This window comes from Acipenser ruthenus, chromosome 9 (assembly GCF_902713425.1).
Source record: "Acipenser ruthenus chromosome 9, fAciRut3.2 maternal haplotype, whole genome shotgun sequence".
NCBI classification, from domain to species: domain Eukaryota; kingdom Metazoa; phylum Chordata; class Actinopteri; order Acipenseriformes; family Acipenseridae; genus Acipenser; species Acipenser ruthenus.
Genome location: NC_081197.1, coordinates 53,726,008 through 53,745,119, shown reverse-complemented (window position 1 = coordinate 53,745,119; position 19,112 = coordinate 53,726,008). Strand labels below are relative to the sequence as shown.

The window sequence follows — 19,112 nt, the reverse complement described above, 5'->3', positions numbered from 1 at the left end:
CCTGGAAACTCTAAACTACGGAAGTCTTCTTGGTTATGTAAAGCAATTTAGTATGCTCTCTGGTAATGCTGAGTTTTAAAATCATGGTATATACGGTCATCGAAACCTAAGATGCTGAAGTGCTGGACCTCATAATAAAGGGTATCTCTATTGGCCTGTGTGAAGTCTGACGTAGCTTGAATCTTTTAACAATATTTTTGTTTTGCCGTGTGTCATGCACAAAAATTTGATGGGCTCAGTTTTGGAAAGTATGTTTGGACTGAATTATGTTTTATTTATTTGATTTCTGGAATCAGAAGTTATTAATCACTAATTGATTGTGTTCATTGTTTAATAAAAGCAAAATTGTATTCTATCTGTGTGTTTTTATGGGACAGTGAGGGGGCAGGTATATTTTTCTAGCATTTTGTCCCATGGACAAGAAGTTTTTTTCAGAAATTGCACATCCCTGGTGTTACTTGAATTTTGGTATCATGTAAGCATTACATAATTGTGGCACATTTATGTAAAGTATCGTCGTTCGCTTGTTTGGTAAGGGATGTGTATAGGATCATTAAAAATATACGGAAATGCCCATTCCTATACCTTGTTACAATGTGACCTTATGAAACCTATTTATTTTATGTTATACAAATACTTGCAAGTGTAGTTTTAGTTGCAATAGGTAAGACGACAGATGATCTGACAGATTTTGAGAGCAGTAAACTGTTTCAAGTAACTGTTCAGTTTTTTCAGAAATAAAGAAATTCTAAGGGTTGATACTTTATTGAGGAAGTCGTGGATCAAACCAGACTGTTGTGAACACTTTGCAGGCTTGTTGTGTCGAATTGGTGCCATCCTGGCTGCCTGTTGTGGCCTTACTTTACCTTATACTGTGGTGACAGTGTGAAGACAAGTGTTTACATTGTTTTTGTCCAAGCTATATTGCTCCAAGAAAGGAACAATGTGTAAACCAATTTTTTTTCTATTACAGTTAAAATGTAGCCTGTTTAATCATCAAGTTAATGAGTAACGTGAATGCATAGCTTTGAGAGCTCATATATTCCAGTACAGGTGCACTTGGAAGTAAGTCGTCTTGGTTTAGGAACTCATTTAAACAGCAGTATTGATTTATCTTTACATGTTAACAGGCTCCCTTGGTTGCCACCAAGTTGGGTTGCTGTAATTCAACCCACTAGAGGGCAGCCTTTATTCAATCAAAATACCCTGCAAGAGGTTCTGATGGCCTTTCTGCTTTGCGCTTGCTTTTCTCATCGTACTAAATCTGTGTTTATAAAAATCTATAAGAATAGTTGGCAATTTAAATGTGAACTGTAGTGCCCCATACCAGCATAAAACAGACAATTGCTGGTGTATAAATCCAGCAGCAGTTTTCTTTTCCTAACCTGTTGATGCAATTCAAGAACATTGTGACATGGTTTGACATTGTTTGTTTTATTAACTAGCACTGATGTACTCCTACCCCTCCTCTGTTTCTCTCAAAGGCACCACCATCTATGGTCAGCAATGAGCAGCGGCAGCATGCAGAGCACATCTTCCTGTCTTTCAGAAAATCCAAATCCCCTTTTGCTGTATGCAAACACATTTTAGGTAAGTTGTCATTGCACGTAAGGTTGCGCTGTTCTGTGTCTACTCCACTAGCACAGCCATGACAGGGCTCCTTAAAAAGCTATGGAGCTGTTCACTGATTTATTATGTTCCGTTTCCAGCTATAATAATGGATTAAACGACTCTTGATTTACTAGCTTCTGTTGGTCTTACTCAGCTGCACAGTTCTTAGCGTTAGTGAATGTGTGGATGGGGGCATTATAAAACACCCACTGAACATACATAAATGCCCAAAATATGTATTTTATGATCTACAAAGATCAACTGGATACCTATGTAGTATTGTTTGACAGTTCATGTGAAGCAAGGATGTTTACTGTGTGTACATTTTAAATATCAAAATAATAGCTTTCTTAAATAGACTTGACAAATACAAAAATAAGTTGTAAGTAGATACATTTGCATGTGGGGAGTCCTATTGTGAAAAGAAACACATCCAGTGTTAGAAGTGTTTCAGTGATGACATGATAAACCCTTTTTATTTTATTGTATTATGCTTCTTTTAGTACTTCAATGTTTAAAGGTATGGGTGCACAAGACTTGACTTCTGGAGTATCGTTGGTCATATATATGTATATAAGAAAAGCAAATTTACTTTGGAGCCATGAAAGATAAATGATTCCTTTTTGTGAAAAAATGTGTATATCCCTGTGTGGTCTCACAGACCCCCTAGACAGGCAGATCCTAAGTTTATTTGTCCACAACAGCTGTCTTTAAGCCCAGAGGAATATGTAAAATAATAGGCTAGTTTACACCTTGTTAGTACAGAGACCACCCCTTACAAGTGTTTAGTGACAAGGTAGCTGTAGCATATAAGAAGCTGTAGTATATAATTGTAGAAGTCTTTTTCATTTACTTGTAGACTAGTGGAAAAAGTATTTTAAATAATTGTACAAAGTTTATTTTACTGTTACTACATATCCTGCCATTGAGTGTTTTATAGTTACTAATGAGCTTTCAGGCTGCGTGCAAGCAGTCTTCAGAGAGCTGTAGGTACCTGAATGTACAGTCGCAGACATAATTATTGGCACCCTACGCTTATAGTACCATAATTCAGGGTAACATTTTAGGGACAAACGTAGTAAACTTTACTTTTTAATAAAACAAGATACAGAATTTCTAGGAATTTAATAATCTATCAAAAAACAAACATATTTCATTTAAAGTATTCGTTCATGACAAAAGCATTGCTTTAGTATTTTGTTTCCTCCTTTTGCTTTTATTATGGCTTTCAGATGTTTATGATAATTACTTTTTTTTTTTTATGAATGTAGTGTGCCCCATTATTTTATTCTTCATTTTCTCCCCAATGTGGAATGTCCAATAACATTTCCCCCTCACCGCAGCAATTCCCCACAGAGCTCAAGAGATTTGAAGGTTCATTGGGCATCCTCTGATCCCATGACCAAGCCAGCTTCGTCTTTTACACCCAGGACTTGAGAGCGGATGTCGGCGAGCTACTGGTTTCTGGAGGACAAACGGCAGCCCTGCATTTGTCCGCTCTGAGCTCACTGGGCGCCTGGCCAGCAGGGTTCGCTGTAGCGCGATGAGGAGAAGCAGTCCCTGCCGGTTTTGCCTCCCTAACCCACTGGAGCGCCAAAGCCAATGCAACGCTCCCTTCGGAGTCCCCAGTGAAGATCTGTGACTCCGCATAGCCAGGACGCGAACCTGCGCTGTATGACTCACCCTGCATACCACACGGCTTTTACCAGATGAGTCACTCTGGGACCCCCTGATAATTCTCAACCAGTATGTTTCATCTTGTTGGTAAAAGCGCGGCCCATTCTGTCTTGCATGTTTCCTTCAGCTCAGACAGATTTGATACACAATGCTTGGCTGCAGCTTTTTTCAAATCAGTCCAAAGCATTTCTATTGGATTGAGATCTGGTGATTTGCGAATTCCATTCTAGAATTTCTATCTTTTGTTTTCTTCAGGAATTCCACAGTTGACTTAGCCGCATGCTTTGGGTTGTTGCCGTTTTGGAAGATGTCTACCAATCAGCCTACGAGCAGATGGTGTCATTGTAATTTGTAGAATGTTTTGATACACGGCTTCAATCTTCAGTCACACTAATGTCTCCAGTCCCTGAACTGCTAAAACACCCCCATGTCATCAGTCGTTATTTTATATAGCCCCTTTCCTAGTGGTCCACCATCACAAAGTGCTTTACAAGATACAGTAACAAAAAAACAATTCATAATACATTTAATACAGTGAAAAATGCACAATACATGAAATACAGTGAAAAACCATGCATAATACATTAAATGCAAGGCTAGGATGTTAAAGAATTCTAAAACATTGTGGAGCGAGAGAAAAAAAAGTAGCAGCTAATAACAGCTACTAGGCTTAAAGAGCATGGAAAGCAATAGAGAACAAGTGGGTCTTGAGAGTTGATTTAAAGTGAGCGACTGTGGGAGCATCACGCAGGAAAACTGGGAGAGAGTTCCCAAGAGTTGGAGCCATAAAGCTAAACGACCGTTCTCCAAGCAGGCCAGAGTCGGAGGACCTCAGCTTGTGGGCAGGGACATAAATCTTGTAAGCATTCTGGCAGCGATACTCTGAACTAGCTGCATTCGGTTTATGGTGCGTGCCAGGAGACCACCATAGAGAGAGTTGCAGTAGTCGAATCGAGAGGAGACAAATGCATGACAACGTATCTCTGCACCCGGGAGAGAAAGGTAGGGACTTTGGAGATGTTTCGAAGGTGGTAGAAGGAGGAAATGTGGGCATCAAAGGAGAGATTGCTGTCAAGAAGTACACCAAGGCTTTGTACAGTGGGGGAAGGCAGCAACAGACCATTTCCAGGTTCAGGGCAGCTATATTGTGATTTCTTAAGTTGTGTTTTAGATCCTACTAGAAGGAGTTCAGATTTGCTAGTGTTGAGCTGAAGAAAATTGGCAGACATCCAGGCCTCGATGTCTTGAATGCAAGCCGAGAGCCTTATCATGGCAGAGAGGCTTCCAGGGTCCAGTTTTAAGTAGAGCTGGGTGTCATCAGCATAGGAGTGAAACATGAGACTCTGTTGGCAGATGAGGTGACCCAAGGGAAGCATGTAGATGTTGAAGAGAAGAGGCCCAAGAACAGACCTTTGAGGTATACCACAAGTGACTGGGTTTGCAACACATGATCAAACCACCTTGTTTAACTGTAGGTTTTCTTCATTACAGGCTTTACCCTTTTTCCTCCAAACATACTTTGGTCCATTTTTGGACCAGAGAATTTTGTTGAAGAATGCTTCAGATTCCTGTTCATATTTCTTGGCAAATGTTTTGTGAATTTTCTTTAAAAGTGGTTTGCAGGGAGGTTTACTTGCATACAACTCTTCTGTGTTCAGGTGCCTTTGTACAGTTCTTATGTGCATTATAATGCCTGTTGCTTCTAAATCTTTAAGTTCTTGGATTTTAATCTTGGATGATTCTCCTACCTACTGTACCTGTAATTTTCTTTGGACGTCCACTTCTGTGAAGCGTTTGTTTAATTTGTTCTGTGGTACTTCTTGTTTATTGCTCAGGTTGTAGGTTTTGATATTCCATATTTCTTTGATACTGTTCTGTAGCCATTTTCTTTGTTGTAGTTTGTTATGAGTGTTTCTCAAACGTGAATCCAACTCCTTTGTCTTGATAATCATCTGTTCAACAGATGTTGGAAATAATTACTGCTTTTCTGGATCTTGACTTTATGATGCAGCTTAGTTACTGTGTAATTGTTTTCAATCAATGAATATATTTTTAATTATTTATTACATTTTTACAGACATTAATGTAAAGGTGCCAGTACTTTAGTCATGAACAAATATTTGAAATTGCTGAAGTATTAATTTTATTTTTTTAAATATAAAGATTGTTTATACTACCGGAAATGGTGTATTTTGGTCTTTGGCATATTAATTAGTGGCTATTGTTCATTAATGCTTGTATTTAACATGTATTCTTTAATTATGTGTAGAGTGCCAGTAGTTTTTGTCTGCGACTATTAGTCACAGACAAAAACTCCATGCAACACTGCAAACAAGATATTAAGGAAAGAGAGAAATAATATTACCATTTTTTTTTTTGTAATAATCCCGACTCCCAATGGAACCTTCACTTTTCTAATCAAAAAAATTATAAATCAGTTCTGAATTGATTACGATTTAACCAAGTTTTTTTTTAAACTGCTGTCAGTAGAACAGTTTGTCTCCTGATTGCAGACGCTTTTCTGTTCCTTTCTGTCTTAATTCAACATCATTCTCTGAAATTAGTGTAGTAGTCGTTTACTGTATGGACATGTACTGTTGTACTACTTTTGGAAGTTTACAATAATAAAATTCAGTAATATATATATATTCTTTGAAATTCTGTTCTATACTGTTTATTGTGACATGAATACAACTGTTCTTTTCTTTACAGTTATCTAAAAGAAAAAAATATCAGTTCTAGATCCAGATAATTTATCGTGATATCAGCATTTTCTGATCACCCTGCACTGAAGCGATATAGGTGTTCCCTGTATATGACATCTAAAACTGTACCTTTGTAAACAAACTAGACTGTGGAACAGTTGTTCTCTGTTTTCCCTTGCATTTTAGCTTGATGCATGGATGATGTCAATTTTAGGAAGAGTAAATAGACACTAAACCTTTTTTTCTTTTTGTAATCTTTTTCCTCTCCACAGAAACTAGCAAAGTGGACTATGTTCTTTTCCAAGCTGCCACAGCCATAATGGAAGCCGTTGTCCGGGAATGGATCCTTTTAGAGAAGAGCAGCATTGAATCTCTGCGAACGTTCCTTTTAACCTACGTCTTGCAGAGGCCGAAGTAAGTAGATTACCACAAGAAGCATCTGTGGATGTTTTAGGATTTGGTACAGGTGATCAGAACTGAAAACTGGTGGCTGAACAAAACACTTCTCAGGAGGGACCAGTGGGTGCATTCGTTACAGCTTCAACTGTCTTTTGACTCCTAGTTTATTTCTAGTTATGTTCTGTACATGTTTTTTAAGATGCAGAGACCTGAAGCAGTAACATTCTATCTATACACATTTACCAATGCAAAGAGGCATTTCAAAAATGTAATACATACATACTAGAAGATATTTGTTAAATAAAAATGCAATAGTTAGTAGTTCTACCTTATTAATTTATAATATATTACACGTAAAGTGAGTTTGGACTGATGGCTATATTACATTATGGGTAAGGCTACGGTGGTGACGAAAATCATAAATTTGAAAATAGTCGGTGAAATCTTGGAAATGAATGTAAAAACACTTTTGATTAGGCACTTTCTTTATTTCCTTTAAAAATTGCAGAGCTAGACTCCCAGCTCTTTGGTAGAGAGGCTATTCGGTTGGCCGTTGCTTCGTGCTGGTGCACAAATAGGCTAGTTGTCTATTATACTAACCTAGATTATTGAAAGCTGTGTGTAAACCAATCAAATTGCAAATCAACCTCTATTCAATTTACCACACTCACCTGGTACTATCACAAACAGTAAATCACCTAATTAAAACACCACCACCTTTATAATGTTACTTAAATACAGCTAATGTTAATTACTTGAAGCGGGATCACTTACCTTTCTGCTTACCTGTAGACCACTGTAATGACAAAATAAACAAGCATCAATGAACTCCCTTTTGATCAGCTTCTAGCGCATTCCTGTTTTATGTGTTATCTTTGCTGTGACTTTTTTTTCTTTTATTATAAGTAAAGGCCCTTACACACCAGACGCGACGTGAAGAACAACACGACAAAGCGGCTCGAGAAAATCATTTAAACTTGTGCTTTTCAGTAGGGCCATTCATACCAAAGGCAACACAACAAATTCCAACGTGAGCGATAAAAAAAAAAAAAAATAGAACCTGGTACTATTTTTGCGAATTCGTCGCACGACAGCTACACAGCTGAGCAATCATAGAAAAGCTTCATGTCATGTGGTTTGAAATCAAGCCCTTTTTCACTTTGTGACGGGGTGCCCACCACTTGTGTGTATTTTATGATTTATGTAGGTATTCTTTTGTTGTTGTTTTTGTAAATATTTTGTTTGTGCGGACGGACAAAAGCCATCTGACATATTTGTTTATTATTTAAGATGACGGTGAAAAGCTGTGCATTTTGCATTTTGTTTATTTATTTAAAAACATTGTGCAGAAGGTGACCATCTCCCGAGTTAATTAATTGATTAATTGTTGCTAATCGGGAGATGGTCACCCGTATAAAAACCTGCAGCTTTCTGTGCTCCAGGAGAAAGTGTCGGAGGCGAGACGCAAGTCTAAATTAAGAGAAACAATTGCTATATCTAAAATATACTTGTTTAGAATTGTTAGTGTTTGTTTTACTTGGCCAAAGTGATTTGTGAAGGCCATTCTGTAAGAATTACAGAGTTGACTTTACCATATGCTATAGTCATTGTCATGAAGATAAACTGTCTGCCAATTAGCCTACGAGTGGATGGTATCATTGTACTTTGTAGAATGTTTTGATGCATGGCTGCATTAATTCGATCTTCAATCACATGAATGTCTCCAGTCCCTGAACTGCTGAAACACCCCCATATCATGATCGATCCACGTCCATGTTTAACTGTAGGTAATTTCCCTTTTTTCTCCAAACATACTGTGGTCTATTTTTGGGGAAAGGTTATATTTTAGTCTCCTTGGACCAGATAATGTTTCAGACTCCTGTTCGTATTTGTTGGCAAATTGTAGACTGTTTTATGATTTCTTTAAACGTAGTTTGCAGTGGAGTGTACCTGCATAGAACTCTTCTGTGTTTAGGTGCCTTTGCAGGGCTTGCATTTCAGTGTGCAATTGCAGGAATGCAGCAATTCCCCCCCCCCCCCCCCCCCCCCTTTTTTTTTTTAAGACGTGTGTGCAATTCCCAGTCTGTCAAGAACCTTCCACCCAAATAAAAAACTAAACACAGGGCTCCAGACTGTGACTGAAATGGTCGTCAATGCGACTTAAAACATTTTTTGGGAAAAAAAAGGGGGAATTAGGGGACTGTGACAGAACATAGGCTCTGCACATGGGTGGGTGTGAGTTTGGTGGCTGGTGACCATCTTGGTGAAGGAACAGCCTGGAATCAGGATGACCACCGTTTGCACAGCCGCATAGGTGTGATTGTTTAATTGTTAAATTGATTATAGTATGATTGGAAAAGTGTGGAATGTGGCCGTGGTGACTGGATGATTAATTGTCAATCAACACCTGGCCATATGATCTAAAAATCCAACGTTTGTTTGTGAGTGTGTAGGAGAGCATGGAGTGGAGAATTGAAAGAGAAAGATTGCAGTGTGATAGCTGAAGTTGGGTGCTATTTTGTTAATTTTGAAGAGTTTTTCTTTTTACCCAAGATGTGGTTTTTAATAGTGTTTTGAGTTTTGTTTTGTATGAATAAAAGTGTGCAAGAGCGCTGACCTGCAGTTCCCATGTCTGGGTCTAATAATTCTAATAATAATTCTAACAGCCTTTCATGGGATGCTAGGGCACAGGGACTAAAAAATGACCTGGAACAGCATAGCCGTTTACATACCCACATTCCTTTCTACATAGGAGGCGGTGTGGTCCAGTGGTTAAAGAAAAGGGCCTGTAACCAGGAGGTCCCCGGTTCAAATCCACTGACTCATTGTGTCACCCTGAGCAAGTCATTTGAGCTCCTTGTGCTCTGTCTTTCGAGTGAGACATTGTTGTAAGTGACTCTGCAGCTGATGCATAGTTCACATACCCTAGTCTCTGTAAGTCACCTTGGATAAAGGTGTCTGCTAAATAAATTAATTATTATTATTATTTATTTCTTAGCAGACGCCCTATGGAAAACCATTCCATTGGTTTTCAACCATTCCCAGACCCATTTTCTATTTATTTTTTTTATTTTTTTAACAAGATCACCCCACCCCACTAGGATTGCCACCAGGCTCTATAATCTCGGGACACTTTAAGACAGGCCAAATTTTTTAACTAACCTCCTAAACTGCAAATTAATTGATTTTATTCAACATGTAAAGTGAGTGTGAATTGGTTAAGTTTTTATTTATTTTAATAATTCTTCCTGCTTCACACAGTGCTGCCCAATCAGACAAAAAAGCAAATCAGCAAGCTGTAGAGGTGGGGGCTCAAGGTCAAGGACTCTGGCATCGGGTCCTTGGAGTGACAGGTTAAGTTCATTTAAGAGCACCAACGCATCCACTTGGTACGCCATTCCGTTAAGCTGTTTTTCATCACTGAAAGTTGCCTTTTTGATCAAAAAACTTCATCTTAGCTCGCAGATCAATTGCACGCTTCAGCATTTTGCCCTTGGATAGCCGTCGGACCATTATATGAGGAGGAGCATCCATTTCTTTACGAAGCTGGTGAAAGAGATAGTTGTTGAGGGCATGCGCTTTGATAAAGTTAACAGCGCTGAATCCAATGTTTCTCGCAGATAAAAAGGCAATGTAGTTAACACCTGTCTGTGTATCATGCAGTGGGTTCCAATTGCAGTCGATGACACATCCTTCACCTATCTCTGGATCTGGAGCCCAGCATTGCATGAGCTCTATCATTACAGACTCCACATACTTTTTCACACTCAATACCATGCTCTTCAAAAAAAAAAAAAAACTTTTTAGAATACATTTCGCGCTTCAGTCTGTTTCCAGAGAGTTACAAAAAAAGAAATTCGTCATTGAAGTCCTCATCTTTCACATCGTATGTAAACAAGCAGTTGAGCTCAATTCGTAACCTCTGTGGAATCGTCAAGTTGCAAACTGAATAAACCAAATTGTATGGCTTTAATCTCGTCCACGAATGTCACCTGTTGCATCCAAAATCCTCCTTGGACTATCATTTGACAGAGAAATTGGGTTTCAACTTTTTCACACACTGCTCCCAGCATAAATCTAAAAATGTCCTTGGTGCAAGGCTTTATGGCCTTGGCTGTCTTCAGAGCAAGTCTATAGGAGAATTCCACAGCCACAATAGTTTATTAAAACAGTCCTCCGACATCAAGTCTTGCTTTTTTCACTGCTTCAGCTTTCCATTGGGAAAATATATTACCTTTGTTAACATATTGAGGGTGGTGAGTATCCAAGTGACGCTTAAGTTTGTTTGTTTTAATTGACTCAGCAGAGAGGATTTCACTACAAATAACACACTGGCTTTTCCTTTTCCTTGCTGTCGCATCAGCCATTTTATAAGTTCAAGTTTACGAGCAAACACCAATGTGACAACGTCATGTCGCATAGGAGACAAACGTACTGCCTTAACTTGGCATTTTGTATAGCAACCAAGCACGCAGTTATGCTGCAGAATACAGCAGCTGTAAACATAACAAACTTAAGCTGCTCTCAGAATTCAAATCAAAACAGCAAAGCATAAATATAACATAAGCCACCTCTCCTCCACACCCGCTAAGGTAAGCAGTGTCTCTCCCATCTGGGTTTTAACTAGATTTTAATGTGTTTGGGATTTTAGCAGATGTGGTAGGATTTTAACTGGTGGGTATTTATCGTCATAGCTGTAGCTGTAAGCGTGTATTTCTAAGTGCATTTGCTTATATATGGTTTTATGTTAGACTGTAGTATTAGGGACCACCATCTCATCATGAGCTGCATTTGATTATATGTACTGTATTTATGTATTGCAACTTGTCATTCAGGTTTCTGATTTTTTGCTATATGTTGCATGCGAGATTGGGACCCCAAAGGAAATAGCTCAGTGACCCAAAGTGGGGTTGTGAACCATAGGTTCAGAACCCCTGCTTTACACCATTGGCTAATCCACCAGTGTGCAGGTTACTAGCAAATTTTATCTGCAAGAATGAAGCTGAACACTGCATATTTCACAGTTAGACGGGTTCAGCTAAAAGGGTGTTTAAATAGTTTTTTGAATACTGGTTGAAGTTTCTTTGACAGCCTTTTTATCCAGACGCACTCAACTCCAATTTGCACGCCTGTAACTCTTAGCCTAAATTTAAACACCTGGTAAACGCCCTTTATAAATATGACCCCTGGTCTTTAAACATAGATTTACATCCTTAAAGGAGAGCTAACCAAAGTTTTAAAATCAACTTTCTTACCTTTTATTTACCTTATCCTGAATTAAAGTGGAAAAAAAAGCAAAATGAAAGATCTTAAATGTATGGCCAATGATAATTCTTCTAGTTCTAATAGTTAATACTTTGTTAAGCACTTATTTAAACTGGGGAAATAATGTGGAGTTTAACATTTAAGTTGTAATTCAATGACAATTGCAGGTAATTAAATACAATGCAAGCTGGGTGGATGTACTGGAAACATTATAAAACAATACTGTTTTATTATCTATTTCTTTTGTTTTACTGGTCCCCATTTATTTTTTTCTGTTTTTTTTTTTCAGCCTTCAGAAATATGTGAGGGAGCAGATTTTACTAGCAGTAGCAGTTATTGTAAAGCGTGGATCATTAGACAAATCCATTGACTGCAAGGGCATTTTCCATGAAGTCAGTCAGTTAATAAGCAGTGGAAACCCAACAGTGGTAAGTAATCCGAGTGATTATTCATTTGGTGATCGATAGGCACACATCAATTATGGTTTATGTATACAAATGCAAACCATAGAATAAACCAAATATATACCAATTTGGAATGCTAAACCTACCTATGCATATATTTTTAAACAGAAATAATAATCACAGTGGTGTGTTTTAGCTGCAACTTGTCCATATTTCCATTGCTTATGTATCTGTTTCATTAAAACTTTCACTTTTTCCAGTGCATTTTCTTAGATCACAGGCTAACACTGTATACCTTCCATCCCTTACTCAAATTACTATCCCCTGAATGTTTTTGTTGTTGTACCATTTTTAATTAACTAGCGAGCTCCCTTTCGAGTATGAAATATAACCATTACCAAATGGGTACTTGCCTCTTAAAGACCCGAATCATGAACACTGTATACCAAAGCTGCTTACTGAACCTGTGGCAGTCATGACCCGATCGGAGAGCTTTGTGCAGATAAGTACTTTTTTGCTTCTATCGATATATATTTTGCATTTTTTGTGTTTTACACAAATTATATGTAACATTAAACTAATCGCTGTAATACTTTTCTATTAAGCATATTATGTGCACTATAGCCTGTTGCTAGTTACATCCAGCTGCGGCCTTTTGCCCCTTGTGAAGCCAGCGGCTCGAGTCGCACCTTCCCAGGGATCCAACATAAGTCAGCTGACTTTGTGCTCTGAACCCAGGCTACATAGCTCTGGCTGGAGCTTATTTGATCTCGTTTTTGCTTTTTAGCACTAATGAGAGGTTTCATATTATTTATGTCATTGTTTAATTACTGTTTTTTGTTGAGAGTCATTTCTCATTGTGTTTTTTTTTCAGTTTTTACAGATAATACCCGCAGGCCTGTCTGCAACGTAGTGCTCAGCACACGTGTAGCAAGAGCAGCTGTTGCTTTGGTTGTTGCTTGCAATTTCAACCCCAGTAGCTTGATGCCTTTTTGGCAACAGCTTTTAGATTCACCATTGTGGAGGCTGTTAGTCCATTCTAACAAGCAGGCTTCCCTCACTCTTATGTTGGTACTGACTGAGTGGTTTTGCCTGTGGCTTTTACAGGCTGGCATTCCTGTACGTTGACGCCCGCGGTGACTGAGAACTGGTGGATCCAGTCAGTACCAAACCCCGGACTGAGGCTACCGCACCGGTACCAGTACTGTCCCAGTACCAACCCAGTGCTAAAGCTTCCGAACCGGTACTGACCTGGCGCCATCCCACTATCGACCCAGTGCTAAAGTCACGAAATCGGTAGCGACCCGGTGCTAAAGTCACCGAACCAGTACCAACCCAGTTCTGAATGGTGCCAAAGCCACCAAACTGGCCTGGTGCCCACCAGGTTCTGAACCAGTACTGGCCCGGTGTTAAATACACCGACCCAGTTACAACCTGCTCGGGTCTTCACCCGCCCGGTCGATTATATATAAGCAGATTAAGGAAAGAGCTGTACAACCCTAAACTGTACATTGCATTACCTGTTTCTTGCATCATGCCCGGGTTCTATCCCTGTGATTTATGCAAGGCCAGTCTGCCTATGGAGGACATGCACGGCAGGTGCTCTTCCTACCTGGAGCCAGAACATGCCAAGGAGGCACTGGTTAATCGCAGCTTCTGCGAAGTCTGTGCCCCTTTCTCCAAGTGTACGCTTGACAAGCGGTTATCCTACAGCTCTAATGAACGTTCTGCTTTCCTTACTCCTGCTCAGCGCTCTTCCCCTTCACCCTCTCTTAGAGAGGTAGCTGCGTCCTTACCCCATGGCTCTGACGAGGGAGAGCGGACGACGCACCTGGGAAAGTAGCCCAAGCACAGTCTTCCTTATCCTCCTCGAGCTCTGCCTACTTCCCCTCCCCTGTGGAAGCGGAAGAACAGTTGCCGTTCCAGGAGATGGAAAAGATCTGCACAGCTGTTTCTCCTGCGATTTAAGCTCTCCCTGTTGGCAGAGCTTGTACCGCTAATCAAGAGGACCACTGCAACCTGGCCTATAGCAGGAGAAACAAGGCAATCAATTTTTGACGAGCCTACTGCCTCTCCCATATCCCACCCAGATTTTCCATATGAAATCCAGTATTCCTAGGACCATCCGGACCGGAGCAGCTCCTGCTGTTTCCCATTCGATGGACGCCCTATATATAGGATGCATTATGCAGAAAAGCTGATCCTGGCCTATTTGCCACCTGATGAGGCTTCTATTGTGCCTAATTTGGCACTCCTATCCAAGGATGCTGCCTACCCTAACAAGCAGTGCCGGGTTTTTGAGGTGATGCTCAAGAGAGTCTATTCAGCCGGGACATTTGCCGCCCGGTTAAGGATCTACATTAGCATCTTGGCCGCTTTCTGCTGCTGTCCTTCTCTGAAAACCACAGGCCTTCACGCCTAGATGTAGAGCTGGGCAGTGTCACCAGAAGGGAAGTCCTCACCATGGACGCGTCCAGCCTGGGCTGTGGCGCTGTGTGGAATGGCTGGGACGTACAAGGTGTGTGGAACCCCCATGGCAGGGTCTCCACATCAATGTTTTAGAGCTGCAGGCAGTTTACCTGGCCTTGCAGCATTTTTTGCAGGAGGTACAACAGTGGTGTACATCAGCCACTAGGGAAGCCTCTGGTTGCCCAGTCACCATCGTGTGGCCCGCAAGCTTTTGTTGTGGGCGCACGAGAACCTCCTCTCACTGCAGGCAGTGCATCTGCCCGGGGTGACAAACTGGGTGCCGGACCTCCTCTCAGGGGGTCCCCAGTAGCTCAGAGTGGAGGCTTCACCCCGAGGTGGTGAGATTTGGGAGAGAAGATATAGATTTCTTTGCCTCCCAGGAATGAACTGTCCTCTCTGGTTCTCCATAATAGGAGGCGTGGAAACCGCTGGGAATAGATGCCTTGGCACACCAGTGGCCGAGGCATCTGTTATACGCCTTCCCACCGCTCGCCCTGCTCCCGCTGTGTCTGGGGAAAATCAGGCAGGACTGAGCCAAGGTGCTCCTAGTAGTACCATATTGGCTCAGGAGACTCCCTCATGCAGCTTCTGAGCGGCCAGCCGTGGAGACTGCTGACGCACCACAACTTGCTCAGTCAGGCACGGAGGACCTTATGGCAACCCGACCCATCAAGCCTGCAGCTCTGGGTCTGGCCCCGAACAACTGCATTTGAGCTGTCTGGGTCTGTCTGACAGGGTTATTGACACCCTACAAAATGCCAGAGCAGTGTCCACGCGGTCTCCTTTTGGGGAAAGTGGGGCATCTTTCAGACATGGTGTCTGCCTCATGGGTTCGACCCCATAGCAGTAATACAGTCGGCGCTGCTTAATCGGGACATCTCGGGAGGAGTAAAAATGTCCTGAATAAGCGGCTGTCCCAATTAATCAAGAGGCATTTGAGACAACCTTAGTTGCACTTTTTTAGTTTTTAAATGAAAACTAATAAAATCACATCACATTATGATTAAATGTTAAATACGTCATTTAAAATATGAGTCAATTGTTTTTTTTTTATTATTTCTAAACAAAATTGATCGTTGTTTTTTATTTCTACATTAAATGAAAAAGAATGAAATTACATCTTATCACAAGGCGAGTCACCAGCGATGTTGACATGCCAACTTTCTTTGCAACAGCAGCCTGAGAAACCACAGGAGACTCCAGCTCCTTCAAGAGTTCAACGTGGTTTACGCAATTTTAAGTCACGTACTCCCTGCACTGTGCTATGTGAACCTGTCTTGCTCTGAAAAGCGATCTCCGTTCATCATTTTAAAAATGCTGTATCCCATTTAAATGAAGTGGTTTCCCAATTAAACGACATAAATAGCATTGGGAAGAACAGTCTCCTGGAGTTGTATACTATTTAAGCAGAAATCTCGATTTATCAGTATCCCGATTTTAGGGGGCACCGACTGTACTGCAATTTTTGAAGAAGCTATTTGACGAGGGAAAATCCCCCTCCACATTAAAGGTCTGTCTGGTGCTATTTCAGCTTGCCATGTTAAGATTGACTCGTCCTCCCCAGGAGCTCCTGGCTGGGCAATTTTTGAAAGGGGCTTCGATGGCTTTGGCCGCCTGTGAAGGACATTTGTTCCTAATGAAGCCTCCACCTGAGCCCCTGCATTCAGCTGAGCTGAAATTATTAGCATTTAAAGGGGCTTTCTTGCTTGCTATCACCTCCGCAAAGCGGATGACTGAGATGCAGGCATTCTCTATACTGAAGACCTGCTTAATTTTTACAGAGGCCAAGACAAAGGTCACGCTCCATACCAATCCTGCATTTTTGCCAAAGACTATCTCATCGTTACATGTCAACCAGCCTGTGGAATTGGAGGCTTTTCATCTACCTCCTTTCCAGTCTGACAGAGAGCGACGGCTCCATACGCTCTGCCCAGTTCAGGCCCAGGCATACTATGTTGACGAGACGAGAAGTTGTAGGCAGTTAGAACAATTTCTTTTCTGGTATGGAGCGAAGTCCCATGGTCAAGCCCTGTCTAAGCAATGGTTGTCCAAGTGGATAGCAGACACGGTCAGTTGCCTATGAGCTGACCAACTTGCCCCATCCAGAAAAGCTCACTGCCCATTCCACCAGGGGCATGGCAACTTCGTAGGCTTTATTCCAAGGTGCATCTGTCAGACATATGCAATGCAGCGGTGTGGGCTACTCCCCAAACCTTCACTAGGTTCTACAGACTTAATATTGTCGATACTCAAAACCCTGGTTTTGGAACTAGACTGTTAAGGGCAGCTTCCCAGTCAACCCTTACAACACAGACATAGAGGCGAGTTTCTCCCTCATTTTTTTCAGCCTAGCTAATTACTGGGGTTCCGAATGGTAATTAGCCCTGAAGCATTCCAGTCGTTCGACAATCTTGCCCTAGTATAGACTGGTGGCTATACTGACAGCAGGCTTGAAGGAAAATTGACGCAGAGATCTGCAAGTGCAGTTCTCGCAGGCTCGGTGAGCAGCTTTGGTATACACTTTTCCGGATTCGGGTCTTTAGGAGCTAAATATACATTCAGTCAGTAATGGTTACATTTCTATTTCAGGGAACCAGGGTTATGATAACGTTTCAATGTGTTCAGTATCTTGCTGATAACCCTTCAGTAAGCAAACTTTTAAAGTCAATTAAACAAATTACATGAAGACATTTGTACAAGTCTTCTTGTACCGTATATTCATTTATTATTGTGTGAAAGATAGTTTCATAATGAAACAAAATGTGTCAATGACATGATTTTCTTTTCAGCACATGCAGTCATCTTATCTCTGCTCTGCAGAGAGGTAAACAAACGCAGAGGTTCAGGCAGTTCAACATAAAGGTGCCGGCCCGTCTGTATGGTTAAGTGTGTCCGTTTACACACACCATGTACAAACGAAAAGTTAATGTAAAATGTCCCTCATCTGATTGTCAGATGAAAGGTTCAGCTGATGAATAAACTGCACAATTTTCAGCTGTTGCATGTACCAGGATATAAATAGCATTGTCCATGCTTTAATCTGTGGTATGTTTGGAGATAGTGTGCATATTTCCCTTTAACCTATAGACACTTGCCAGTAAGAATGACAGTTTAAAATCCCAGACCCTGTGTCCACCCCGGCACCAAGCAGACTAGGACTTCAGCCAGTCTCTTTGAAGTCAAAACCATGTACAGGCCCTTTGGAAAAGCATCCTCCCTTGCAGAGCCAGGAGGGAGCTACAGTGGGTGGTGTGACCTCTGTTTCTCATTGTGACTCTCGCAAAATAACCTGTATTTTTGTCACTAACCTGTGAAATACTTGAAAGACAAAGGTTTATAAGATGGGTATTTTGCTAGTGATGGCCAAAAATGAAAAAAAATGACTAGTTTCAAATGGAATGTAACTACCATAGGGTATATTTGCTGAAATTATCTTCTATTGCCACTTTTTAAAAAAAAAAAAAAAGGTACTCATGTTAAAAGTGGTTGCAGAGTAGAGAGACGGGACCCACATTAAGACGGGACCCACGGTATGGGAATACATTTCTCTTTTATGTTTGCGGGAATGGATGAAACGGAAATGAAACTGGCGGGAACAAGTGGGACTGGGAATAAGAGTTTTAAATCACGCAGGAACGAATGGGAGTGGAACTGAAGGCTGCGGGAGCAAGATTGAAAGCTGTGGGAAGAGCAGAAGAGCAACTTTAGTTTGTCAGACGAGATGTTGTAATTTAGATGTTGTAATACTAAACCAATCTCTATGAAATTTTTAAAATTGAACCAATCAAATGCGTACTTAGACTTGTGGGTATCCATATATTTACCATGACAGACACTGTAACCCTCCTGTCAACGACACTCATTTTAATTGGCACACCCCTTTTAGTGATGTCACTAGCTCACCCATTCAATTCAACCTTGCTTGCTTGCTTGCTTCAAGACCATTATAAAAAACTAAGAGATCTAAACTGATTTTAAATGTCAAGCTCAGCAAATAATTGGATTAAGTAAACTTATTGGGAGTTCAAGTTAGAGTGAAACGCAAAATGTGGCCCTTGTTTTGTTTTTTTCTGTTATCAACACGTTATGCATAATAAAATGGTTGAAGTAGGTTTGTGTGGTTCTTGTTGTTCTTGTAATGGGTAATATGGCAGTAGTGAATGGAAGGAACAGGATGAGAATGAAAAACTCGAAAAAGACCCTGCCTCAGATTTTGAGGGACCCCCAAAAATACATATATGTAATACAATGTCTAAAAAATAAATAAGGAGCATGTGACTGTATGATCGGAACAACAGGTCTGTTTTACCAAGCCGTATTGCGCTGGAGGAGCAGCGACTGCCTGATCATATGACTCAAAGTCACGTGCCATGGCGCAAACGTGACGCAGATCAGAACCTGTAAAAATGTCTGATAGAGCAGCACCCCTAGGAAGTATGAGAGCGACGCACGAAAAGCAGAAACAAAGCAAGTACAATGTCATCGCGAGGAAGATATGCTAAACAAAACACCAATGCTGACGCACTATTTTAATACAATACCAACACGTGTGGAAAGGTACCAGTACTTCGAAAAATACATT

The 19,112-nt window shown here is 40.8% G+C and overlaps 1 protein-coding gene across 1 annotated transcript in view; it reads left to right on the top strand.

Annotated features, from left to right (window-relative positions):
* LOC117405517 (exportin-4) overlaps positions 1-19,112 on the top strand; it is a 58,472-nt gene that overhangs the window by 4,639 nt on the left and 34,721 nt on the right. The window contains exons 2-4 of the mRNA XM_034008623.3: positions 1,485-1,590; positions 6,266-6,407; positions 11,947-12,085. Of these exons, the coding sequence (XP_033864514.3) occupies positions 1,485-1,590; positions 6,266-6,407; positions 11,947-12,085 (387 nt within the window). The remainder of the gene's footprint in view (positions 1-1,484; positions 1,591-6,265; positions 6,408-11,946; positions 12,086-19,112) is intronic.